This window comes from Lagenorhynchus albirostris, chromosome 2, assembly GCF_949774975.1.
Source record: "Lagenorhynchus albirostris chromosome 2, mLagAlb1.1, whole genome shotgun sequence".
NCBI classification, from domain to species: domain Eukaryota; kingdom Metazoa; phylum Chordata; class Mammalia; order Artiodactyla; family Delphinidae; genus Lagenorhynchus; species Lagenorhynchus albirostris.
Genome location: NC_083096.1, coordinates 180826953 through 180852600, shown reverse-complemented (window position 1 = coordinate 180852600; position 25648 = coordinate 180826953). Strand labels below are relative to the sequence as shown.

General features: G+C 55.9%; 1 protein-coding gene across 2 annotated transcripts in view; it reads left to right on the top strand.

The window, feature by feature from the left end:
• Positions 1-25648, top strand: part of CAMTA1 (calmodulin binding transcription activator 1) — an 893482-nt gene that overhangs the window by 633150 nt on the left and 234684 nt on the right. For both annotated transcript variants that reach the window (XM_060141561.1, XM_060141564.1), the window contains exon 6: positions 3037-3108. In XM_060141561.1, coding sequence (XP_059997544.1) covers positions 3037-3108 — 72 coding nt within the window. The remainder of the gene's footprint in view (positions 1-3036; positions 3109-25648) is intronic.

The following is a 25648-nucleotide window of genomic DNA, read 5'->3' as shown; positions in this document are numbered from 1 at the left end:
ACAGGACAGGGGCCCTCCACCCGGTGAACAGCAGGTCTCCCACTTCAAGCAGGATCCCTCGCTCAGAAATCCTCCCTTGCTGACTCTAGCTCACCAAGACTGGGCACCAGAAGCCTCCTTCCAGACAAGGGAACCCAGCTACCCAACACCTGTCAGTTTTCCCTGAAACTGAAGCTCAACCATTTAAGCACTAAACGTGGAACCATTTTTCAGGATGGTTTTCTAGTCTTCTTTTAGAAAGACTTGAGCCTTCAGAGTTCCACAAGCAGAAATTAAACATGTGCTGTCTCCGGATCATTCTCTGTACCAGGCTGTAGAGACCGGTGTCCTGAGGGTACCGGGTGGGGGAACTGTGGGCCCCCTTCATTCAAAGGTCCTGCCTGCCAGGAGCCCCCGTCCAGGGAATAGAGATGGACAAGTGAGCCACGGGGTGACCAGCGCGCTGGGCCAGGGTCCAATGGCCCTCGGGCTTCTTGAGTCCTTGGGGCTCCCTGGGGAGCTTCCTCCCTTGATGCCATTTGACCCGGCTCACCCTCATCAGGGGTACCTCTCTCCCACCTTCCTAAGATTGTGGCTCTCATCTGTGGAGACCAGAGCCATCGGATCGCCAGGGTGTTTACAGTAAATATCTAAAAATAGACTAAGTTCTGAGTGAGGCCCCGAGGGTTCCTCTGATTAAAATGCATGAGCCTTGATGTAGAAACAGCAATTTTTCTTTTTAACATCATTCTGTTTATTGGATGGTTCTGGGGTGGGGAGGGTGCCTGAGAGGGGGGTGCTGGAGTGTCTTGGGGGAGAACGGACTGCGCTTTCTTCCTGGGCTCTCACAGGAGGGACACGCAGTTGGTGTTCAGTAAAGTCTCAGTGACTCCTTAGTACGAGGTTCAAGGTTGCCGCAGCCCAACACAGATAGATACGCACTGAATGAAGGGGGAGTTGGTGCTGCAAATCAACCGTGTTCTTTTCAAGTTCAAGAAAAAGCAGTAGAAAGGGAAAGAGACAGGTGAAGCAGGGCATTCACGGCAAACTCTCGAGAGGGACGAACAGTGAGGAAGAGCAGATGGGAAGCCTTTGACTTCAAAGAGACGGAGAGAATTCCTCTCTCAACAGTTTGTCTCCCTCCATCGGGCTCACTGCATGAGTGAAAGCAACGCAACTGCCCACGAGAACACCCCAATTACAAAGGAAAAGGGCTGATGGAAGTTGCAGGTGGGTTGCTCATCCGTTGCAACCAAACGCTCACAGAAAATGTCCAAACACGAGTCTCCTTTGGCAAGAAGGAATGAGCTATCAGTTGTTGTGTTTTTTTTTTTAAAGAAAGAAACACACAGTTTATTGAAAACCAGAAAAGTCAGGAAAGAATATTGCCTTCTTAATAATAAATACATTTCGTGGGCAAGAATTGCAAGGGAGTCGTTTAAATTAATTTCCGCTTTGTTTGTTTGGTCTGTACAGGGCTTAAGTCCCAGCTGACAGCAATCTGTAAAAGTTCTAACATATTGGAAATCTGATTTTCTTGCAGCCAGAATCCCATAGTCCAAAATGATTTCTCTTTCAACTCTGTTAATCAGACAGGCAAGGCTCAAATGGACTCCTAGTCAAACCAAATTGCACTTGGTCTTTTTGGGAGTGTGAAAAATATCTGATGAAAACTGCAAATGCAGAGCTGCCGGCCATTTCTCTCTGCAGAACTGGTGTCGGTGTTGGGGGACTATAGGGAAAGGGGAAGGGAAGACCTTGCGCATCCTTCATCCTCTGAGGCTCTGTGGTCCTGCCTTCTCTTTCTGCCCCACCCCTTCTGGAACGTGTGCTTTGGGAAGCTAGGGGAACTCCAAGGAAAATAGAAGGAGCTCATTCTAGTTTGGAATTGGAGGCTCAAAAAGAAAAGGCCAAGGGCTTCCCTGGTGGCGCAGTGGTTGAGGGTCCGCCTGCCGATGCAGGGGACACAGGTTCGTGCCCCGGTCTGGGAAGATCCCACATGCCGCGGAGCGGCTGGGCCTGTGAGCCATGGCCGCTGAGCCTGCGCGTCCGGAGCCTGTGCTCCGCAACGGGAGAGGCCACAGCAGTGAGAGGCCCACGTACCGCAAAAAAAAAAAAAAAAAGAAGAAGAAGAAAAGGCCAAATTTCCTCCCACTCAGACTCTGAGCATTCAGTTTCAGGAAAGACACAACCGTTCTCCTTAGTCCCTTTTTCTCACCCCTGCCGGCAGGCAAGCCCCCACGGTGCCCAGCGCATGGTGTGCTCCCCTGACTTGTCCCAGCGGTCAGCTCCACCCTCCTGGATCTAAGTGAGAAGCTGCATGAGAGCTGTCCCTCCTCACGTCCCCTCTACATGCTGTTCCTGAACTTAAATCCTCACCCACCTTCTTCTCCAATCTGACTCTAGCTGGTTTCTAGAACCAAATCCATCTGTAAAAGATGCAGGTTTATAATTGGAACAAACACAACTGTGACTAGAAAACTGTAAATAAAACCCAGCAAGTCGGGGTGTGCACAAAGGGTCCCAAACTCTGGAAGTCAGTCCTAGGAAGTGCTGCCCCTCCCTGGCCCCCCAGCCTTGGAGCTCCTACCAGACAGGGCTGCCAGGGACGGCCCTCCTTGGCTGGGAAAGGTCTGGAGTGTGTGTGTGCTTGAATGAATTCCGTCCCTCCCCATACACCAAGGGGTCTTAACCCAGGCTCTATGCATGAACGTCAGGGTAAACCCCAGCCCCTCAAATGATAGGCAAAATGTATACATGTGTGCATTCCTGTGGCCCCTGGCTTTTCCGGGTTCCCACGTGCCGCCATGGCCCTCACAAGGGTGAGCACCCCAGCTGTCCATCCATGTTTGCCCACTGGCGTTTCCCAGCTGTGCTTCCTAGGTGTGCCCCAGACCTTAGCCTTGGTCCTGGAGCCGGATGCGGAGGCGCCCGCGCCTCGGTCTCCCTGGGGTGGTGGCAGCGTCCGCGGCCCTCTCTTGCCCCTTCTCTGTTGCGCCGTCTTCCTCCCTTCCTTCCCTCTTTCCAACTGAATTCTCGTTTTTCCTCTCTCCCTAGTGCTTGTACGGCTGCTATGTCCATTCCTCCATCATCCCCACCTTCCACCGGAGGTGCTACTGGCTCCTTCAGGTAGGTGGCTGGGACTGGATTCTTCTTCCGTCTCCGGTGCTGGGGAAGGGTCTGCGGAGGGAGCTGAGTGGGGTGGGGCTCCTGCGTGCGGCGGTCCCAGGCCCTGGCACCCTGGCCTGGGATGTCGGCGTGTGGCGCTGAGGCCAGCTTCGGGGCCGGCCCGGTGTGATGTCAGATGCCAGCAAGGGGAGGAAGCCTGGTGGGGGGCGTCCTTGCCCGCCGCATGAGGATGCCATCCTGCCAGCTGCTTCCTCTGAATCAGAGGAATCAGTTTCCTCTGATTGAGGACAGGAAAAAGCCTGGGTGGGCAACCTGCCCCTGACTGAGAAAAGCCTTCGCACTGAAAACCGCATGTGGGTTAGCCGTCAGCACACGTGGAGAATCAGCTCCCAGAGTCGTGCCAGTTGTAGTTGGATAGATTGGGATGGCTGTTGGGAGACCAGGAGCTCCTGGCTCAGAGGGAAGGAGCTCTGTAATCGATTTGTGATGTCTGCTGTGGAGCAGGATGGAGAAAGGGGTGGAGGAGCCACCCAGTCGCCAAAGCTCCAAGGGAGGCCTGGCTCCCAGATCTCTGTCCATGGTGCTGGAGCACAGCCCCGAGGCCGCCCAGCCAACAGCCGACTGGTTGTGTTGGTGGTCGTCTTGCTCGTGGAAGGTGTTGCTGTGAGTGGGAAGGTCTGAGGGGTCTGCCCAGCGAGCCTGGACCTGGGTCCTTTCCAAAGCTCGACCTCTGATTTGCAGCTGCTCTCTGTAGAACACATCCCCGGGGGGCCCCGGCAGCATCACTCCAACTTCTTCCTACTGCCTCTGCCCGGGAATTGCTGCCTCTGGCCTTTTCCCCCAGAGGTCTCACTTTCTGCATCCAAGTTAGCCTGGGCCTCAGGGGTCTGGGGATCTCCCTGACCTGGGGGACGCAGTTGGGAGGGGTCCAGCAGTTGGGAAAGCAAGCCCCCCGCCAATGCTCATGGCACGTGTTCTGAGAGGAGAGAGCTGCACATGCCATGGAGTGCAGAAGGGCCGCTGGTCCCAGGGAAGGTGGCCTGGAAGGTGTCTGCTGGGCACAGGGCTGCCACAGTGTCCACACCTAGACCAGGCCCTCTGTCCATCAACTCGCCCTCACCTCCCCCAACCAACCCCCTGCCCGCGCCGCCATACACTTCCGTTCTCCTCAGTTCCCAGAAACAATTGTCTGGGGTTCAAGTTCATTGGCGGGTGGCACCTGAGACCGTCAGACGAGGTGCTGACTTGCAGACGCGGCTTCCCCAACACCTTGCCCCTTATAGTCTCCCGGGTCTGTCCCCCTCGGAGGTTGGCGTGGTAACACCTGCCTTTCTACTTGCTCAGCCCTGCGTCCTTGTGAAAGGGACCTTCAGTGTAATCCTGGGATGCTACTTTCCAGGTCTTGTTAATAAGAGTGGACCCAAGGCATTTTGCCATTTGGTCAAGGGTCTTCTCCGTGGCTGCAGGAGGTGGGAGTGGGCTCCTCCTTGACAGCAGAGGTCTGGTGCAGTTAGAACATGTCCCTGTGTCTCCAGGACACAACCGTTCTCCTTAGTCCCTTTTTCTCACCTCTGTGTTGCCAGAGAAACACTTTCACCTCCAGCAGCCCCTGTGAGCTCCTTCCTTCCTGGACGTCCACCCCCTCGGGTCCCACGCTGGTGTTTTCAGCTTTCAGGCCCCATCGGAACAGCGCTCTGCTCTGCTCTCTCTGCGCAGCCTGGCTGCTGCCCTCCTGAGGGAGCCACACCCCCGCGGCCAGCTTCCTGCCAGCTCGCCCCTCCGGCAGCCCCAGCTGTGGGCTCTGCAAGGCTGCTTCCTCTCTCTCCTCCAGACCTCTCTCCCACGCCCACGCCTGCATTCCCTCAGGCACCTGTGGCTTTCGGTAGATCTCCTTCCCCGGACTCAGACGCCACCGGGCCGCCTTGGAGTCTGAGCCGATTGCTCCCCAACCTGGATTCCACTCACTCAGGCCCCTTGAGCCAAGTCCCTCTTAGCCTGGGCTGCCCTTGCCTTGTTTCTGGGGCCTCGCAAGGAGTGGGGGGCCGCTGCTCCTCTGCCCCAGCCCTCCCCTCCCTGGTGCTCCGATCCTGGCCGCTGCGTGCTGGAGACATACCTGGGGTGACTCGTGTGCGTCTGGGTTTGTTACCTTCCAGCTGGCGGGGAACCCGAGTCTCCCCAGAGGCCGGGATCACAGATCTGGTTTCTCCAGGGCTAATCTGAATCTGTATCTTCTCTCCGGGTCCCTGGGGAGTTGACTCTCCACCCCCGCCTCCGCGTCCCCGAGTTTCTGTGAGCAGGTGACAAAGCGGGAAGGTACACGGGCGGGGGGCTCCTGCTTCCGGGTCAGCTCTGGGCAGGAGGAGGTTGAGGAGAAAAGCCAAGGCAATTAGCGCCTCGCAAGTCCCGCCCCCGGAAGCCTGGAGCTCCGGGACTTGTCTGGAGCCGGCAGACACTGAGGAACCAGAGCCTTCGCCTAGAGTGGAGGGACTGAAGCCCGTTCAGCCATGGCACCTAAGGTCATTGCCGTGCCCCGTGGGCACCACGCGGTCACCTGCACGGGCAGCATCTCGAGACCCCAGAGGACCTGAGCTCAGGCTGCTTCTACGGGGCCTTCGGGGAATCGGCCCTGGGGCCTTGAGAAGCCCCCGCTGCCGCCGGCACGCAGCTCCTCTCCTCGCATCAGCAGCCCCGCTGAGGGCTCCATGTGTCACGGCTGGCAGGGCCCTTATAGGCTGCCCCACGCTCCGCTGCTGCGTTTCCTAGATAGACGCTGAGGCCCAGAGAGGGCAGGGTCAGGCCAAGGGTCACCCAGCCGGTCAGCGATGGAGCCGGGCTGGGATCAGGCTCCTTCTTGCCTCTGCCTCCCGTGGCCTTGAACATGGTTATCACTGCATCCTCCCAGGCCCCGAGCCTTGCTGGGGCCCTGGAGGTGCAGCCCCTCCTGCAGGCTGGGCCGCTCCGACGCTGGGCCAGACAGCAAGGCTCCTCGGCCTCCGTCTCTGCCGCCGTGGCCTCTCCTCTTGGGATTTTCTAGTGCTTTGGCTCGGGCCTTCCTGCCTCCCTCTGTGACCCCTCTGGGGCCCCACAGTCCCTCCTTCCGTGCGTTCCTCCCCCTGCCCGCTCCCCCAGGAGGACAAGCCCCCACGTCAGGCCAGACTTGCCAGCAGATTCTGTATGGCTCATTTGGAAACTATTTCTGCTTCTAATGAGTGTTTTTCTTTTTGCCCTTGTCCTCTAAAATGCTTAATGAATGTTTTCCACGCTCAAGTGAAGCAGGGGGTGTGTCCTGTGTGTCTGCCACCGCCATTCATTCGGGGCTGCGTGTCTGTTGAGACCAGCTCGCGGGGCCAGAGGCAGCGGGCGCTGCTCCCTGGACCACCCCGCAGCTCACACACAGGCCTGCAGGCCCCTGAGTGCTGCTGTGCGAATGCAGGGACCCTGGGGCTTGGGGGACCCCGCTACTGGGGGCTCCTGGATCACTGAGAGTGGCAGACGTTTGGGTTCCAAGTTCTGACACCTGGCCACCCCGGGTACTGACTCTGGGCCAGGCAGTGCTCCGGCCCCGCACCACGGGCCCCCGGCTCACCCGGGAGAAGACCAGGCTCCCAGGGCGCCCGTCTCTTCTCCCCGGGCTGCCATTGTTACCCTTCTTATAGGGAGGGGCTAGAGACAGCTTCAAGCACCTGGTCCCAGGCAGTGCAGTCACGGAGGGGCAGCTGCCCTTCAACCCCACACCCTACCTCCTGCCTGACCTTGAGCTTTGCCAGCCCAGAACCCCCAGGAACAGCGGGTGCAGGGGCCTCGTCTCCACCGAGTGCCACAGTACAGAGGCAGCGCAGAAGAGCGCAGCGGCGGCGGGCGTAGAGCCAGCTTACCGAGGGCGCTCACTCCAGGCTGCGCTGGCCCTGCACAGCTCCCCACCCTGGAGGGAGGCCTCAGCCAGAGGACTCGCTGCCCAGGGCAGGAGGGAGACCCCAGTGTTGCTCGGGCGGAGCCCAGGCTCCCCAACAAGTGCCCGTGAGAGCCGTACTTCCCCACCTGGCTCGCAAGGCCTGGGGGGTTGAGCTGAGGCTCTAGACCCCTTTGTTGGATTGTGGGCCCCCAGCTGGCCTTTCACCCTCAGCGTGGTCAACTTCTGCCCACCCCGTCCTGAGAGCAGGCTTTCCCGAGGCAGAAATACCAGGACTGGGGGGGGGGGGGGTCCCCCCGAGCAGGGCCCCTGGGAGGAGGGCATTTCTCCTGCCAGGAGGAAGGGACTTAAAGGGCAGCTGCCTGGGGGAGGCAGTGGCCCAAGGCCTCCCAGGGTTAGGGCTAGGGTTAGGGTTAGGTCTAGGGTTAGGGTTAGGGTTAGGTTTAGGGGTAGGTCTAGGGTTAGCGTTAGGGTTAGGGTTAGGGTTAGGGTTAGGGCTAGGGTTAGGGTTAGGGTTAGGGTTAGGGCTAGGGCCATGGTTAGGTTTAGGGTTTGGGTTAGGGTTAGGGTTAGGGGTCTTGAATGTCTCATACAGTCCAGCGGGCCCCAGAGAAGGCCTTTTGCACACCTCTGGGGCCATCGTAGCGAACGGTCCAGTTTCAGCTTCTGCCCCAGAGACAGGCCTGGACACCAGCCTGTCCTGAGGGAGCCCCACCTTCCTTCAGGGCCCTCTCCTGCCACCAGTGCCCCTGGGGCTTCCTCACCTCTGAACGGGGCCTTAGCCTCCCCACAGGCAGCTGAGCAGTGCCGTATTCGTCCGCAGTGTGCAGGGAGCGAGCACGTGGGCTCAGGGCCTCCCCTCCCGACCTGGGACTATGGCCCCAGCGTGGGCCTGGGACATTTCCCAACACCACACCCACGGGACCTCAGCATATGGTTCTGTCCGTCGACCCCAGACCTGTCTGTGGATGTGAGGGCCTCTCTCTGAGCCAAGTGCCTCTGAGGCTCCCCAGGAAGGCGCCTCCGATCTCATCGCTTCCCTCAAGTAGCAAAGTTGGGGTGAGGTGAGGTGGTGAGCGTGTTAGGCAGAGGGAACCCCCGGCCCCTGCCGCGTGGCCCAGAGGCCGCCATTCTCGCTCCCACCCGGAGCAATCAGTGGGCAGATGTTTGGGACGGTGCTTGTTCGAACCTCTTATAGTAGTGGGATTGGGGTCACACAGGGAAACATTCATTAGCTGTTTGACTCTGGGCATTTGAGCACATTTCTCTGAGTCTCAGTTTCCTCATCAGTAAAATGGTTATGAGAATGGCGTGGACTGCACAGGACTGTTGTGAGAATTCCCTATACATGAAACACAGAGCACGTGACAATGGAGCCCAGCTCGTGGCCCACGGCAAGCACTCCATAGATGATGGACAGCTCGACGCCGTCAGTACCAGTTGGGATCTATAAGGGCACATCCTGACGCCCCCAGGGAGCCCTGTGATCCCCACCTGGCATCTTCCCTTCATCTCTCACAGCGCCCCCACCAAAAGCGGGAATGGTCAGGACACCTCTGCTCCTTCCTGCCACCCTCCTCTGCAGTGGGGACACTGTCATGGCTGTAAATGTCCCTTGTGCCCACTACCCACCCAAAATGACTGGAAATCTATCTGGGGAATGATCGGCTCTTTTGCAACCCATGTGCCTCCCCCCATCGTCCCCCTCACTCTATCTGGAAGCGTGGCGTCACCTGGGACCAAGCCCTGCAGCCCTGAGCGTGGCCTGCAGGTGAGCTGGGTCACCAGATGGGACCAGCATTCCCAGCGGGGCGGCTGGAAGAGGGCGTCTGCACTCACCCCTCGTCTCCAGGCTTATCCTAATGGGGGGACATCTCCACTCGGGGTGAGCTGGGCTCCACCAGGAGGCCAGCCCTGAGACGTGGGAGACAGCTTCCCCCCACCTTTTTCCTTCCTTTCTTTCCCTCTCTCTCTTTCATCTTTTTTTTAATGGAAGATATGATAGCTTCGTAAAAATACTTGAATGACCCCTCACAGGCTTAGCGTGACAGAGGCACTGCGGTCAGGCTAACTCTCTGTCCCAAATGGGGCATTTTGACCCACGTGGTTCAGGTAACAGAAGCGAGCTGGTACCTGAGGAGTCCCTGGCCCCCGGGCCTGGGTTGGTGGGGAGGGGAACACGCCCCCGGCCAGCCGGACCCTCTGTGCTCCATCCTGCAGACCCCATACGGAAGATGTGGCAGATGCCACGTACGGGCTGGGCTGGGGCAGAGGGTGCAAGGCTCAGGGACAGCACAGCCCTGGCACTGGGTGGCCCTTGGCGCTTGGTGGGGACTCCAGGTCCAGCTCTTTTGGTTCTCACGGCTGCCCTGGGAGGGAGTCAGGACTGGGCAAATTCACCCTGACTTTTTCAGAAGAGGAAAACGGGGGTCGAGGAGAATTTGGGACCCCCAAAGACTAGGGTAATCAGGGCCCTGTCCAGGCCCTTTAAAGACACACGGCCCCATCCTCTGGAGCTCACAGGCCACAGTGCCCGGGCCGAGGGGCACGGGCGGGGCAGGAGCAGAGATGAGAAGGGGGAGTAGCTGATGGGTCCTGGATGTGTTAACCTCTGGGGGTCGGTGCCCATGTCAAGAAGGACAAGAGAGTCTGATGCTGCATCTCTGCCCCACACCCTTGGCTGTCCTTCCCCAGCTGACAGTGACCTCTGTCTAGCCCACTAGGGAGTGGACAGCACAGAGAAGGGAGCCTCCAGGCCCAGAGCATTTGGGTAGAACTCCTGTGTGGAGAGGCAGGTGAAGGACCCTGTGGCGCCAAAGTCATTTCTGACCCTGAATTTATGTGCCTAGTAGGTGATACCGGAAACCCATCAATGCGATGAGTCCAGAGAAGTGGACATAGAGTGGGCTGGGTGGTCAGGGGAGGCTTCCTGGAGGAGGTGAGCTCAAGGATGGAAGAATGGGGCGGGAATGTTCTTCCATGCCCTTGCTGACACGTGGCAGGCCTGGGCCACAGTGTACAGTGACAAGAATGTGTGGGACCCCAGGTCCACAGACCAGGCACGGGGCTGTCTGAGAAGAAGGCCTCAGGACAGGTGTCCCAGGCCCTGGAGCCAGTCAAGTGATTCGGAGGGGCCGTAAGGGGAGAACATGCACCCCATCTCTGCTTGGGCCCAGGAGAAGAGACCAGGAGAGATGGGACCGGCCAACCAGAGGCTGCACATTCATCACAGCTGTGAAAGTCTCTCCAGGTTGAAGTGAGAGCAGTGGCCTTTCATCCTTATCATGATTATTATCAGTAACAGTAACAATAGCCATTGTAAGTCAGGGCTGCCATGGCCCAGCAAGCGACTGTGTTGTTAGCTAATTCTGGAGATGGACAAACTCTGGAAAGAAGTGCGGGGGGGCCGGGGATACTAGGACAGGGTTCCAGATGGGGTGTTGGCTCTGGAGGACAGGTGAGTGGGGAGTGCTGGCTGGAGCAGGGCAGACACCATGCAAAATGGAGCATGGCTGCGGGACCGGTAATTAGACCAGAGCCTCAGCTCATAAGCCACCAGGAGGCTTTTTACACGCAGAGACGGGAGCAGACAAGCAGCAAGTGGTGAAGGCCTTTTGCGACGGAGAAGGCGCGTGTGGGAATGAATTGTGGTCTCCGACAGATCTCTCTGGAGCTGCGTCCTTGTTCCGGTTTTATTCTCTCTAGCAGCTTCCTCTTCTTTCTCCATTTAATGTGCCTTGAAGAACGTGATGAGAAGATAAGGTAGACACTAGGAATTTACGGCACTATGCAAAAAATTGCTCAATTCCATTAAGATTTCAGGCTCTTTGCCAAGGCTGCGCAGCAGAGCCGATATTAGTTCCTTCTTAGACATCTTTGCTTGATTGCAATTTACGATGCCAAAGCCTCTGCTGTACCACCTAAGCCTCCAGAAAATATATCCCCCCAGAGCAGCCATTATCCTCTCTATGGAAAGTCAATGGGCATCTTCCAGAAGCTTCTCTCATCCTGGTCCCCTCCTCGGGGACAGGGGCGTGCCCGGGTGGCTGGCTTTTGCACTGGTCACCTTGCAGGGGGAGCAACCCAGAAAGTCCCTGTGATAGGTCTCAGCTACTTGAACTTCACCTTGCAAATCGCGGCTGTCTGTGCTCTTGGAGCCTCTGGGGAAGTGGGATGCTTTGCCCCTACCTTGTGGACGAGGGGGTTCCTGAGTATGGGGGAGAACTTGTAGCCACCGGACAGGCTTCCCACTGGCTACTTGCTGGGACCCCTGGACCCGTGGTCCTTCCAGGCCCACGGTTTGGATTTGAACTCAGCTCTGCCTTCACCTAGCCACGTGACTCTGTCAAGTGAATTAACCTCTGTGAATCTTAAGTCTGTGTCTATAAAATAGGCATGAAATACCTCCCTCTGGGGGTCACCGGGAGGATGAACTGAGCCAATGCCCACAGAGATCTTGGGTCATGCTTGGCCCTAGGCAATGGTGGCTGGCTCATCCCTCTGTTGTGACTATTTCCAGCCATTTTTGCTCCAGGGGATTGGGGGGTGGGTATAATTGGGGAGGGGTGTCCCCTGAGAAGGTCCCATCCAGACCACCTTTCAATTGGCAAAATACTCATCTAACAGATGCGACCAGGTGATGGCAAACCCAGTTCCCTAAGTTACTCTGCGTCTCTGCTCGGTTAGTGAGAAGTAACCTCCGCATTCCAGCTGTCTGTCTGCTGCAGCCATTTCCCCAGGGCCCCCTCGGCTCTCTGCCCCGCTGGGACTGACCACCATCTATCCTGGCCCATCCTGAAAACCCTCTGTCCTTCCCTTAGAGGACGGGGCTGCCCGGGCCAGACTGGGAGACGGAGGAAGAACGAAGCTGCCAGAGCTGCAGTTCCTTAGAGATGGAAATTATTAATTAGTCTTAGTATCCAGACTTGTCAGCCTCTTAATCCTTCCGTCTGCAGAGGGGTTTATGCCTCCATGGTGTGTGTCGTCAGCTTGGCTAAGCGATTGCTTTTAATATAAAGGCAGAACAATGGGCGATACAGTTTGGTTACTATCTTTATTTATCAAGCCAAACAATTCCGGCTCACCTTCGACAGAACATCCTTCAAAGACGGGGAGAAGGCAAAAGCGGCTTAATTTCCCTTCTAGGTGGCTTATAATGTGGGCTTTTGTTTAATTATCCTTTCGTGTAATCTTCAGCTGACATTCTGTCCTTGATATCCTAATCTTCTTTGGAGCAAAGGGGAAAGTGCGGTTTCCAAAGCAAAAGACAAAAGTTTGCTTCAAGGAAACACTTTCTGTTTTGCTTCTGAAAGAACTCAAAGGGCCAAGAATGAAATTCAGTTGTCATCTAGTAGAGTGAAATGGAAAATGCGAGTCTTTGGTGACAAGCTCCATGTGTGGACGTCAGCACGCGCTTAGGCCTCCGGGGACACCCAGCTCGTGAAGTTGGCCTGCTTGGGGGTGCTGTAGACTCTGGTCCCCCGACGTCACCTCATAACTGCTTTGACCACCGTTACTACTTCGGTGGCTCCGGGATGCAGGTATTCCCAGGTGAGACACACCCCAGACTCACTACAAATAGTTTTAGCTAGACAGGTATATGTAGATGTGCACAGGTGTACACAGGTGAACACAGGTATACATAGGTGTGCGTAGGTGAATACAGGTATGCACAGGTGTTCACAGGTAAACATAGGTGAACACAGGTGTGCACAGGTGAATAGAGGTGTACACAGGTGAATGCAGGTATACATAGGTGTGCACAGGTGAACACAGGTATACACAGGTGAACAAGGTGTGCACAGGTGTACACAGGTGAATACAGGTATGCAGAGGTGAACACAGGTGTGCACAGGTGAATACAGGTGTGCACAGGTGTGCACAGGTAAATGCAGGTACACACAGACATCACTCCTCCTCTCACCTCCCCCTCAGTTCATCTGCTTTCTTCCCAGGAAAGTGTTCTGGGGGTCCTGAAGGAGACTTCTTGCCATCCCCACCCCACCCCCCAAATGGACAGGGCTTCCTGGGAGCTTTCCCCTCTCCTTTTCCGGACGCACCAGTGTCCTCCTTGGATATGTGTCTGGTTATCCTAGCCCCTTGCCCACCTCCCATTCTTTCCTCACCCCTCACCTCCAGCTTTCCTCTTCTTCCTCCATGCCATGATGGGGCTGTCTCCAGTTCACCGGTGACCTCTGTGTTGCAAAACCCAAAGGTCACCTCACTGCCACCCTCATTTGTCAGACCTCCCAGCAGCACTTACCAAGGTTGGCCATCCCCTCTTTCTGGAATGTTCTCTTCTCCTGCTGCTGGCTATCTCCCTCACTGCACGTTCTTTACAGATCGCACCCCTTTTCCTCAAGCCCTAGATCTTGGAATGTCCCTGAGCTTCCTAGGCCTTCCCTTCTCTGTCTTCACCGTCTCCTTGGGTCCTCTCACCTGGGTCCACAGTTTCACATGCCAGTTTTATGCCAATGACTCCCACATGTATAGCTGTACCTTGACCTCACCAGTCAGCGCCTTACTTTTAAACTCAGCCCTCTGTGCAGTGGTCCCCCCTGGCGCCCCACCTAATTTCCCCTCTCTCTCCTGCAAACCACTCTGCCCCCCCCAACAAACATTGTATTATCCAATGTTTAAGATAAACGGAAAAGTTGAGAGAATTTTACAAGCACCCTATACCAACCACCCAGACTCTCTCAACATCTTGCTATATTGTTTTATCACTTACACGTCCATCTCTCCAGAAATCCGACTTACTTGTTTTTCATGCATTTCAAACTAAGCTGCAGACAACAGTACACCTCCCCCAGCACGTACTGGAGCAGAGCACGCACGTCGGTAACCAGAGTTCAATATTTAAAGTGCAATTCTTTTCTTTTGCTTTGAAAATTTACACACAATGAAACAGTTGGAGGCACAAATGTTAACATACTAGCTGTTGAGTTTCCATCGATACGCGCACCAACAGAGCCCAAGCCCGCACGGAGATTTAGACTATTACCATCACCCCAGAAAGTTCCCTCCTGTCCTTTCCCAGTCAGTCCCCACGCCCATGTCCCAGAGGTTACCATTGTCCTGTTTTTTCCACCATGGATGAGTTTTTCCTGTTCTAGAACTTCATACAAATGGAATCATGCAGCAAGTACTCTGTTTTCCTTTACTTTTTTTTTTAATTTAGGCTGCGCCAGGTCTTGGTTATGGCGTGCAGGATCTTCGCCGTGTCGTGTTTAGTTGCGGCATATGGGCTTCTTAGTTGCGGCTTGTGGACTCTTAGTTATGGCAGGCATGTGCGATCTAGTTCCCCGACCAGGGATTGAACCCAGGCCCCCTGCACTGGGAGGGCGGACCATCAGGGAAGTCCCCCAGCAAGTACTCTTGGGTGAGGCTTCTTTCACTCAGCGAAACCTCTTGTGCTTCGTCCACTCTGTTGCAACATCAACTGTGTTATTTATTCATTGTCTCTCGTCCTGCCCCACCCCCATCCTTCAGAAGTAAGCTCCTCGAGGGCAGGGGCATTAGGTTGTGTTTGGCGCCTAGAACCATGCCTGGCACCGGAGTCCATGTGTGTTGGGTGGGTGTGAATAGACTTTATCCACATCCAGAAGGCGGCTTCAGGGCTGGGTCCCCGTTTCCTGGGGATGATCCCAGACCCTCCCATGGCTGTGCCCAGGCCCCAGCTATGCCCCACAAGGACAAGCATCAGAACTTGGTAAAGAGATCAGGACGGTTGGGACCTTCCGACAGCACACCCCTCTCCTTCCTCCCCGCCATCCCTCCTGAAACCTCGCTCTTTACACCAGCCTTAGTTTGGAGAGTACGCCCTGGAAGGGTTATCCTGGGGGCATGAGACTTGAGAATTCTGTGGGAGGCTAGCTTAGAGGATGGAGAGGGAAATCCAGAGCAGAAAGGTTTGTTGATCCCGAGTTGCTAAAAACTTTCTTAACCTGAAGACAGAGTTCTCAGAAAAAGGCTGTCTGTTGCAAAGAAATTAGCTCCCGTGGGTCTCGTTTTGCCCTCTCTGTTGTTTCCCTGCTGCTGGAGGGCCGGGGCTTCAGGAGACCCCTGGGGGGCATCCTCAACTCTGGTCCCTTGTCTGGGTTAAAGTCTGAGGGCAGGTGGCAGGACACAGCTGCTCCGGGAGCCCACGTCCCTCTGTCACTGAGGTGATCTGATCCATAGACAACATATGTACCAGTCCTTTAATCCATTTACATTTAAGGTAATTATCGATATGTATGTTCTTATTGCCATTTTGTTAATTGTTCTGGATTTGTTTTTGTAGGTCTTTATTTTTCCTTTCCTCTTTCGTTCTCTTCTCTTGTGATTTGATGACTGTCTTTGGTGTTGTGTTTGGGTTCCTTTTTCTTTTTTGTGTGTATATCTGTCATAGATTTTTTTCATCTGTGGTTACCACGAGGTTTTGATATAGCTATATATATATATATATACATATATACACACACATGATTGTTTTATGATGCTGGTCTCTTAATTTCAAATGCATTGCAAACATCCTGCACTTGTACTGTCCTCCTCTCACGATGACTGGTTTTGATATCATACCTGTGTGGATGTATCGCCAAGGCCCACTTCCAGTCATCCCGGGGCAGGAAATGTAAGCCCTGCTGGCTTATCAGGGTGCATCTGACAGCCCAAGAGGGCTTTGCTGTTCTGAAGTGGAGCCAACCCCATGGCAGCTGCAAGGTGTCAGCTCCCCTTAGGCTTGGCCCAGCCCCTTACAGGTAGTAAGTGCTCACTTAGTCATGGGCTGAATCATCGCAGACCCTGGCACCTGCTTCAGGCCTGACCAAGCAGAAGAGAGAAGGCCCAGCCACTCAAGACCCTAGACTCGGTGTACCAGGACCACCACCAGCTCATCTGAGAGATGATGCAGGGTCCGTGCTACCCCCGTGTCGCCAGTCCTGGGCCAGGCGTGTGCGAGAGGTGGGCGCCTGCACCAGGGCCCAGCCTTCTGCCTGTAGCGAGGCACTGGAGAGTCCCTTCCCCCTGGTGGGCAAGGCCACCAGGCTCCCCAGGAGGCCGAGCCTCTGCCCCAGGGAGGCCTGAAAGGGCCTCTCTGCCAGTCGCCCAGCTTTGAAGCAGCTATAAAGGCCACGGGCTTGGTGGTCGTGCTGACCTGGGTTCTAACCCTGTTCCTTTTTTTTTTTTAATTGATTTTATTGAAGTATAGTTGATTTACAGTATTGTGTTAATTTCTCTTATACAGCAAAGTGATTCAGTTATACATATATATATATATCTACATTCTTTTTCATATTCTTTTCCATTATGGTTTATCACAGGATAGTGGATATAGTTCCCTGTGCTATACAGTAGGACCTTGTTGTTTATCCATTCTATATATAATGGTTTGCGTCTGCTAATCCCAAACTCCCACTGCATCCCTCCCCCATGCCTCCTCCCCCTTGGCAACCACAAGTCTGTTCTCTACGTCTGAGAGTCTCTCTAACCCTGTTTCTGAAGCCACGTGGAGCTGTGGCTTGGGCCACACCTTGGGTCACAGAACCTATAACCTGGGGCTCGGTTTCCTCACCGAGAAAGTGGCTCAGTGCTGTCGTAAGGATTCAGAGAGTCTGTAGTGTTTTGTATTGGGTCCATCACAGGCCAGCGCTCAGCGAACTGTGGTTATTGTTACCACAACTGTTACAAACCCAGTACTCACCCCACAGAGCCCCGGCCTTGGGTCCTTCCCTCCCTGACCATCAGCAGAGTTTCACCCTCTTCCTCGGCCATGCCCCTGTCTCTGGCATTCACAGCCGAAGCCCTTTGCTGAGCCCGGGTCCACGCTCCCCGTGGAACGTGCCTGTCCCCGCTCACTCCAGCAGAGTCCCCAGAGCTGCCCGGACCTGGATCCAGATCCTTCCATTGCCTCTAGGAAGCTAAGGTTGAGAAGTCCTGCGCCAAGATCTCCCCCGCACCCTGAAGTTCAGCCCCACCCTTTCCGGGCCACTCCCTCCCTGCGCGGGACTGGGCCCCTAGCCCTTGTGTGCCCGCATCCGCGGCTGCAGTCTGCTGTGCGTCCCCACGGCTCCTGCCCCATCACACCCCCTCTCTCTGGGGCGTGTCAGAGCAGTCAGCTGCACCGCCCCAGGGGAGAGGGGGAACGAGGCCCACCCCCTGACAGGCATCACCGTGCTGACAGCCCCGGAGATGCTTCCTGACACACTGCCGCTCCCTGCTTCCTGGGAGCCGCTGTCTTTGGCGGTGGCTGGGGAGATGAGAGGGGTTGGAGCCACGCCCAGGAATGAATGGCGTGGCGCCTCCTCAGCCAATCCCGGCTCCTGAAAAGTTAAGCAGTATGGACAGCACGGGGCAGAGAGCTGCAGCGGCCGGAGGGTCCCTGGGGGCTGGAGCTGGACAGGCTCTGAGCTCAGCATCGGTGACAGGATCCCCGGTTGCTGGGACCCTGTGAGGCTCTGAGCGGCCGGGTGGAGGGGAGTCCAGGGGAGTGACCCTGACTCTGCAGGAGGGGCTCCTCAGTCACCAGGCCAGGCCCCACTCAGCTTGGGAGGTTTCAGCCTCATTGGGAGCAGAGCCCCAAAGGCCTCAGAGACCAGCTGGCCCTACCCCTTTGTTTGCATAGGAAAGCTGTTACCCAGGGAGCTTGGAAGACTTACCTTGGGGCACCCTGAGTTACGGGAGGAGCTGGGCTTGAACCCCACTTCCCGACGGCCAGGCCACGCCTCTTTCTGGGACACCCCTTTACGTGGAGACTGTGGGTGACCCACAGCCTTTTAACAGCCTTTTAACCCCAGGCATGCAACGCAGTGGCCAGCCGTTGGTGTCTGATCAGAGGATGCAGGCTCACAGCATCAGCCTGGGTCGAGCTTAATTAGATCACAGCCCGTTCTGCCAGAAACAGGTCGCGTTTTCAGACCCGGAAATGATGTTGGCATATAATCCCTGTTTGGCATGATGATCGCCTCTTTGGGAAAGAGACGCACAAATGCTCCGTCAGTTGGTGTGGCCGATTGAGAGATGGCCAGATTTTTGTAGGTGTTGAGACGTTGTCCCATAATGCAGTGGTGGGCTGGTAAATGTTTAACAACCAGCTCCCGGGGGCGGGCATGGGGGCAGCAGGGCACAAAGACAAATTCCTCATGGGTAACATTTGCCAATTTCCGTGGTGTAAATACTCCTACTGTAGCTGAGCTCAGGATTCCTATTTGATGTCCATTGGTTACAACGTTCTTGGAGATTTAACAAGCAGCTCTCACAAGCCGGCTCAGCACGCCACTGTCACCTCAGTGTAGCACAGACACGGGAACCGAAGCCCATGTCCCACGTCACAGGACCTGTTTGGGCCTCCCCAGTCCTTGCCCGCGACGAAGGCTCATGCCTTGTGGAGTAAAAGACAGAGGTTCCCACTTGAGTTTCCACGGGGACAAGTTAGCTGCCACCATGGAGATTTCTGAGGCCAAATGACATCTTCCCCGGGCGTCTGAGACCTGCTTCCAGGGTGGTCTCTGTCCCCTTTGTGTTTGTCACAGCTCCCCAGACCTTCCAATGGAATGCCAAACCCAGGCTACCCGGCCCCCCGCGCCCCCATGCCCACTTTCATGGTTAAAGTTGCTTCCTCCCCAGGGCTCCACCTCCAAGGCACCGTCCTGCTCTCAAGATCTTGCTTCTCTCACTCGAGGCAGGAGCAGGGGCTTCCCTGCCTGCCTTCCCAGCACACCCAGGCTATGAGTTCGAATCCCAGCTCTGCTGGTACTCCCCTGGGGAGTAACCTAACTTCTCCATGCCTCAGTGTCCTCACCTGCACAATGGAGATGATAATAGTACCTGCCTCTGGAGGTTGTTGGGAGGGAAAAAAAAAGCCCCAACACGCGTGAAGCACTCAGCATGATGCGTGGCACATAGTACATGCTCAATAAAGAGGAATCTGTGGTAGCAATGACTGTGCTCTGACGCACAGCCACCTGCCCCTCCAGGTGTTCTCCACTGCTGTAGCAAGTGCACAAGGCCCCTCAGCAATTGTCACCTGCTCTTCAGTCTCCTCGGGTTAATCCATGGAACAAAACAGTTGTGGTGACCAAGTGGGGACTAGAAAACCTGCCTTTTCTTCCGAGATCTGCCCATCCACCATCTGACTCTCTCTAGGCAGTCATGGTTCAACCTGGCCCAGGTGACCGGAGCCTTTCCGCAGACAGATCTGGAGCTCCACAGCCATGTGGAGGCTGGACCCAAGTGCTGGGTGTGCCCCTGCTAGGCTGGGGTACAGGCTGGGGTGGGTGCAGACCCTGGTCTCCAGCACCCACTCCAAAGAGTTCGAATCACCCCCCAGCTTCACTCTTCAAGCCTCGGGGACAAAGGGACCCAGGGAGAGGGGTGGAACCAGAAACTGCAACTTGGCCTTGTGCACCCAGCCTTTCTGCCCATCTCATCACACAGACACACATACATACACGCACACACACACTGATACACAGATACACACACACACATATACACACACTTATACACAGATGCATGCACACACAGATACACGGATACACAGAGACACACACGTACACAGATACACGCACACACCGATGCACGGATACACACGCACACCCAGAGATGCTTCACCCCCTGAGAAGGACCAGCCTGCAGGTGTAGCGCCCTGACCTCATCTCCACCGAGCGCGGGAAGGGAGGCACTCAGGTCCTGCCTCAAAGACCAAAACTCTCCACGAAACGAGAGTTTTCTCTCTGAGGTTTTTATGCACTGTGTATTAACACCACGCAGGCTGGCTTCTCTCAGAAACTGGCTTGAAAGGCCGGTATGGGTGGCGGGTGTGCAGTTTGCAAGCGGAGCCGCGGCCGCGGCTCTGTGTGAACGCGACCCCGCCGCATTCTCTGCGTGACCCGAGTTGACCGCAGCCTGCGCAGGGCCACACAGAAGATGGACGGAGCGGGCAAAGGGGACACAGCGCTGCTGCCGCTGCTGCCGCTCTGACCACCCAAGCCGGGGGTGCGGATCCAGCAGCCACCAGAGGCAGATGCAGGGAAAGTGCTCTGAAGGGTCAAAAGCCCACCACATTTGCAAAATCAGGCCGAGGGAGGGCTGTTGCCAGCCGTCGGTGTGGGAGCCCCGGGAGAGGAAGAGTGTTGGCAGCTGCGGGGAAGCTGGTCCCACCTGCGGCTGCAGAGGGTCCTCTGGGGCATCACTCTGGCCCCTAACCCGACGCTCAGCTCTCTCCCTCCGGGGCCATTAAAGGACACAGCCAATAAGAAGCGAGCGTCTTGGGCAGGAGAATCTCCCTCTTTGCCAGCCCTCAGGAGCATCTGTGGAGGTGCAGAGTCTGCAGAGTTGTTGAGGGGGAGACACTGCGGGGGGGAGCGACACGCCCCCCTTTCCCCTTCTTGCCCCACGAAGCACAGGAATGCCCTCTGAGGATGGAAAACAGAGGCCCGGAGGGGCTGGACCCGCCCAGTGTCCCGCAGCTCCTCCCTGCGGCCAGGCAAAGACTAGACCCACGTGCCTTCCCCTGGACGGGCCACCTTGGTCAAGCCACCGAAGACCTGTGCCTCCTCTCGGGAAGAGGACAGGAAAAGAAAAAGCTGTCAGCTCCTTGCTAGGCCTGCCCAGGGCCTCTGCCCAGGTCTGGGTGGCTTTTGTTTCCCTAAGCGGCTTTCTGCATTGTCCTACCACAGATCCCGCGAGCCTCTCCTGCCTATGCCCAGACAGAAGCCAGAAAACGGCTCCCAGCTGAACGTGCGTTCTCCAGTCCACAAACCCGAGAGCTCCTGTGAGCATGTTGAGGCCGGGTCCCCTCAACAGCCACACTCACAGCCTTGGGGTTAGAGGTCATGGTCCAGAGCAGGGCTCACTGGCCCAGACCCCAGGGCAGGGGCCTCCCCTTCCTGGCACTTGCCCAGCACTGTTGGTACAGCCTAGTAAGGACTGTGTCTGGGTGACTAAGGGGACCCCAGGAATGTTGGTCCTGGAGATTCCCTTACACGTGTGGCCAGGTCTCCTCACCTCTGGGGTTGCTGGAAATCAGGTCCAAGTGCACACTTTGGACTGGTTCATCGTCATGGAAATACCCTGTATTCCCAGCTCTGGACTGGAGGAATCAGTTCATGCCAGCAGCAGAGGCCCAGAACGTGCTTTTGCTTTCCCAAGGCTCCAGGCTGGAAGCCTTCTGTCCTTATTCGTTCATTCATTCGTTCATTCACTCATGCACACCTTCAGCGGGAGTGTTTATTCCTCCGAGAAAAACCCATCACACACCTGCCCGTGTTCTGCCTACCGTGCTGCAGACGCCTGCCACACGTTCCTCTGCATAGAGCACCGGCTGGAGACCTGCCCGCTGACCGCGTGCTGACGAGTCCATCCCCGGTGCCAGGAGGCGGGAGACATGGGCCCAGGGGCCGTGGCTGTCTATGATCGGAGCCCGAGTCACGGCGGGGGGCTCCTGACCTTTTTCCACTATTGACACTTCTCCTTGGTCACCCAACCACCTGACCCGGGGCACATTTTTTATTCTCTTGGTCCTTTGGTTCCCCTGTCTATCAATGGGTGTTATGAGACTTGTTTTGTAGGGATCTTGTAAAGGTTCCGTGAAATCGCCTACAGAAAGCTTAGCGCTAGTAAATGTTGGCCCCTTTGGCTCGCCCTTCCACGTGGCCTTGTGGAAGTCCCTCCCGTCTCTGGGGGCCCCCCCCAATGGTGGCCCTAGCTTGGGAGATGACAATGACACCCTACCATCCCCCAGCCAGTCTCCTATTTGTCCTGTTTAGCTCTCTGGGCGGCGTATTTTACAATACTGTCCAGAAGAGCTCAAATAAACTCACAGCCACGGGGTCTTTCCTGGGGTCTTTGTGGGGGAAGGACAGAGCTGTCAGGGCCTGGTAAGTCTATCCCTAGAGAACCCGCAGATCAGCTCCACCCGGGGTCACCGGGCCGCCTGCTAGGCTCTGAGATCTTGTTTTTCAATGCGCCTGAGGAGCTCTCTCTTCAGGCATCAATGCACCGTGCCAGGTGCTGGGGACACAGGGATGACCAGGAGGATGGGTACCCTGCCCTCTGGACGCTTACAGTCCGGGGGTGGCACAGAGAGCGCACATGCTCACGGGAGCCCAGTGGGATTCCTCTGGAAAACAAAGAACGTCCCCGGATGTATGCATTTTGCTGACACAGGCTTTCGCGTGTGGAGACTCTCTGAGAGGAGCCATCCTCCCGAGGCTGGTGTGTCTGTGGGGCGACCCCAGGCCCCACCCCTCTGGTCCTCCTGGGCCCTTGCAGGGCCAGACAGGGCGGCTTCCACCCCAAGCGCCCTCGGTTGACATCCCGTGACCTAGAAGAGGTGGCGACGTGTCCCTGCACACTCCTCCATGCCTGGTCCCCCAAGCAGAAGGGACGATGGCTCTGGCGTCATCAGCTTGTTCCTGGCTGCTCAGCACACGGGGCGACTTTCAGCGGCTACGAGAGGGCACCTGGGTCCCAGTGGAAAAGTTCACATGCTCCTTGCTGGACCTCACGGGCCAGCCCCACCAGGCATCTGAATGCGAAGCCCCACCCCGCCAGCCGCTCTGCCCAGGGGAAGCTTTCTCCTCTGCAAGTGACCCAGCGTCCTGGTTAATGTCGCAGAGGGCTACAGGGGTAAATAGCTCTTCCCCTAGGCCCAGAATCAGACTCTCCTCCTACATCTGCTGTCGAGCTTCCCTTGCTGGGCTTCCTGGCTTCGTATCTGCTCATTGGGCAGTTTTGAGAGCTTATGTCTGTAAGAGATGCAAGTTAAAATGGGCAGTCACTCTGTCGAGTATCGATCTTCCAGGAAGCGTGACAGTTGGCCTCAAGGAAGCCGAAACCGTAATTACCAAGAGCAGGATTAAAAGCTGCCCCTCCACCTGGTGAGGGGCCGGTGGGACCAGAGGCGTTGGTGCCAAAGTGAGTCCATTTCCTGTTGGGGTCTGTGCTGCAAGATGCTGCTTCCCGCAGGGGGCTTCTGATCCAGTTGTGAGGATAGGGTGTCCTGAGCCAGGTCCTTGGAGGTGGACGTGGCCCCCTAAGGCACTGCAGGTGGAGGTACCGCCCTCACCTGGCTAGGACACTCTTTCCTGGGGAGACCCTGAGCCCTCCAGGCAAGGATATAACCCAGAAGCAGTTCAGACCTTCCTGTTTCAGTAGCAAAGGCACTTCCTTCCGTGCACGTATCTCTTCACCCAAACAAGCGAGAACCCATCAACTCAGATCCACTCCACCCGCTCAGGCTTTCCTCTGTGAATGTCATTTACTCCGAACACGTGCATGTTTCACTTGTTTGTTTGTTTGCAAATAACCTAATGGAAAGTCCTTTTATTTTCTTTCCCAAACAAAAAGGAGACCGTAGCACGTGTTCCATCCACACATCTGAAATCCTCCAAGTTTTTATTTATAGCACTTCCACCTGCATGGGATCCCAAGAGGTCCACCTGCCTTTGCCTGAGGTTCTAAGCCTGACCCACCCCGGGGCAGAGGTAGACTGGCTCCATCCCTCCAGGGCATAAAGACGTCTCAGGGAGACTTGTTCATCTTAAGGGCCAGGTTGGGCACCTGCTCTAGCTTATTGCTTTCACAAACACAAGCAAGAGGGGAAGGCTGTTTCCAGCACTTTCTGGGAATGGCCCAAAATAGCCCCGAATCCCCCATGTTTGGGTTTAGAGTAGACACAGAGGGAAAATGGTCCCTGATATGTTCGACTGTTTAAAATAGGCCTTGGGTATGCATTGTTTTGGTCATTAGTTAACGTATCTGGGTGGGGAGAAAGGGAGGAAGCTAAATAATTACAAGCACTTCAGTGACTTTTTTTTCTACTGAAAAAAAAGGTTAAAATGAATAGCGTTGATCCGTTGCCCAGGCAGTAGCTTGTTAAAGGAAATGGTATTTAAAATGATTTTTGAGCCAAAGCAATTTGGCTACTCCAAGGCGTCCTTTATCTTTTGCTTTCAAGAGGATAATAATATTTAAAAACGAAGTCACTCATACCATTTCCTGTCGGGAAGCCAGCTCGGTGACGGGCAGCTCTTCCTCCGGGTTTGTTTACTGGTTCCATGACGGAAAATGGAGCCTTAACGTGCTCCCTTCTGCGAGCCCTCTGTGTTCCGACCAAACAGAGATGCACGCTGTGGTCCAATCCGTGTCTCCGGCGAAGTTCTTTTTCGACATTGTTAGTGTTGGACTTTCACCAGCTTGGTTTGAGCTTCTGAACTGGAAGCTCGTGACAACCAGCTGGTTCCAGGAGGTGAGCAGACGATGGGGTGCTCTCCCACTTGGCTAAGGGGTGCCTTCCCCACGGGTGACGTGGTGGGTCGCCCAGTTGGAAAGGTGCGAGGCAACCTCCTGGGTGGCGGTGTTGTTTGTCATCCAAGTGACTAGGGCTGGAGCAACCCACTCCCCTTTTATTTTATTTTATTTTTTAAATAAATTTTTGTTTATTTGTTTGTTTGTTTTTGGCTGCGTTGGGTCTTCATTGCTGCACGCGGGCTTTCTCTAGTTGTGGCGAGCGGGGGCTACTCTTCATTGCGGTTCGTGGGCTTCTCACTGTGGTGGCTTCTCTTGTTGCGGAGCACGGGCTGTAGGCATGCAGGCTTCAGTAGTTGCAGCACGCAGGCTCAGTAGTTGTGGCGCACGGGCTTAGTTGCTCCATGGCATGTGGGATCTTCCCGGACCAGGGCTCGAACCCGTGTCCCCTGCATTGGCAGGCAGATCCTTAACCACTGTGCCACCAGGGAAGCCCCCCACTCCCCTTTTAGAGTGAGAGGCAGACAAGCCAACTTCCCAGTGAGCGGGAAGGAACAGAAGGTTCCAGAAGGGCCTGCTCTGCCCTGGTCTGGGCTGGGCAGGGCTTACGTGGGTAGCATGCGTGGAGGCTCAGAAGAGCTGGTTCCACCTTTTGTAGTCCTGGGATCCTCAGCTCAGACATGCCTATGAGCTGGGGGCGGTCCACCCACCTGCCTCCGGCTCACAGGAGCCCAAGGCAGTGTGGGAGGCAGCAAAGTGACATGGAAAGAACTTTCCACGGCAAGCAATGGAAAGGACAACACCTACTCCTCAACGTTGCCCAGTGCTGGGCACACAGCAGCGGACCCACACGCTTTAGGTCCTTCTCTGACCTTCCTTTTATGACCCGTCTCCCAGGGAACAGGTGGGGCCGCTTCCTGACCCACGTCTGGCCACAGAAGTACCCCGTAAAATGCAGGAAGGAGAAATGAGGACGTTTCGGGGACGCTTTGGTCTTGCTGGGTGTGTCCTTTGCTCAGCTCTGAGGTCACCTGGCACCCAGAGGTGGAGAGCTGCTGAGGCCTCAGCAGGGACAGAGGAGCCCCATTTCCACCTCCCAGGCGGAGGGCCTCTCTCCTCCCGCCTCGTAGGGGGTGCTCGGACCCTTCCATCCTCAGGCTGAGCGGGGTAATGTAGGATGGCTGTTGCTCCCCTGGTGCATTTTAAGCACACTTCCAAACTCCGTTCATTCTGCCTTTGATGGGGAGGTGGCCTTCTGGGTTTTTCTTTCACGAGATGCAGATTTAATGGACTGTGATTTTTCTCCAGATCTGCTGTTTAAAAAAAAAAAAGGCAGCATTAAAAAAGCAACTCCGAATTTCTATTTGCTCAGGGAAAAAAAATCTGCTTTCTATTCAG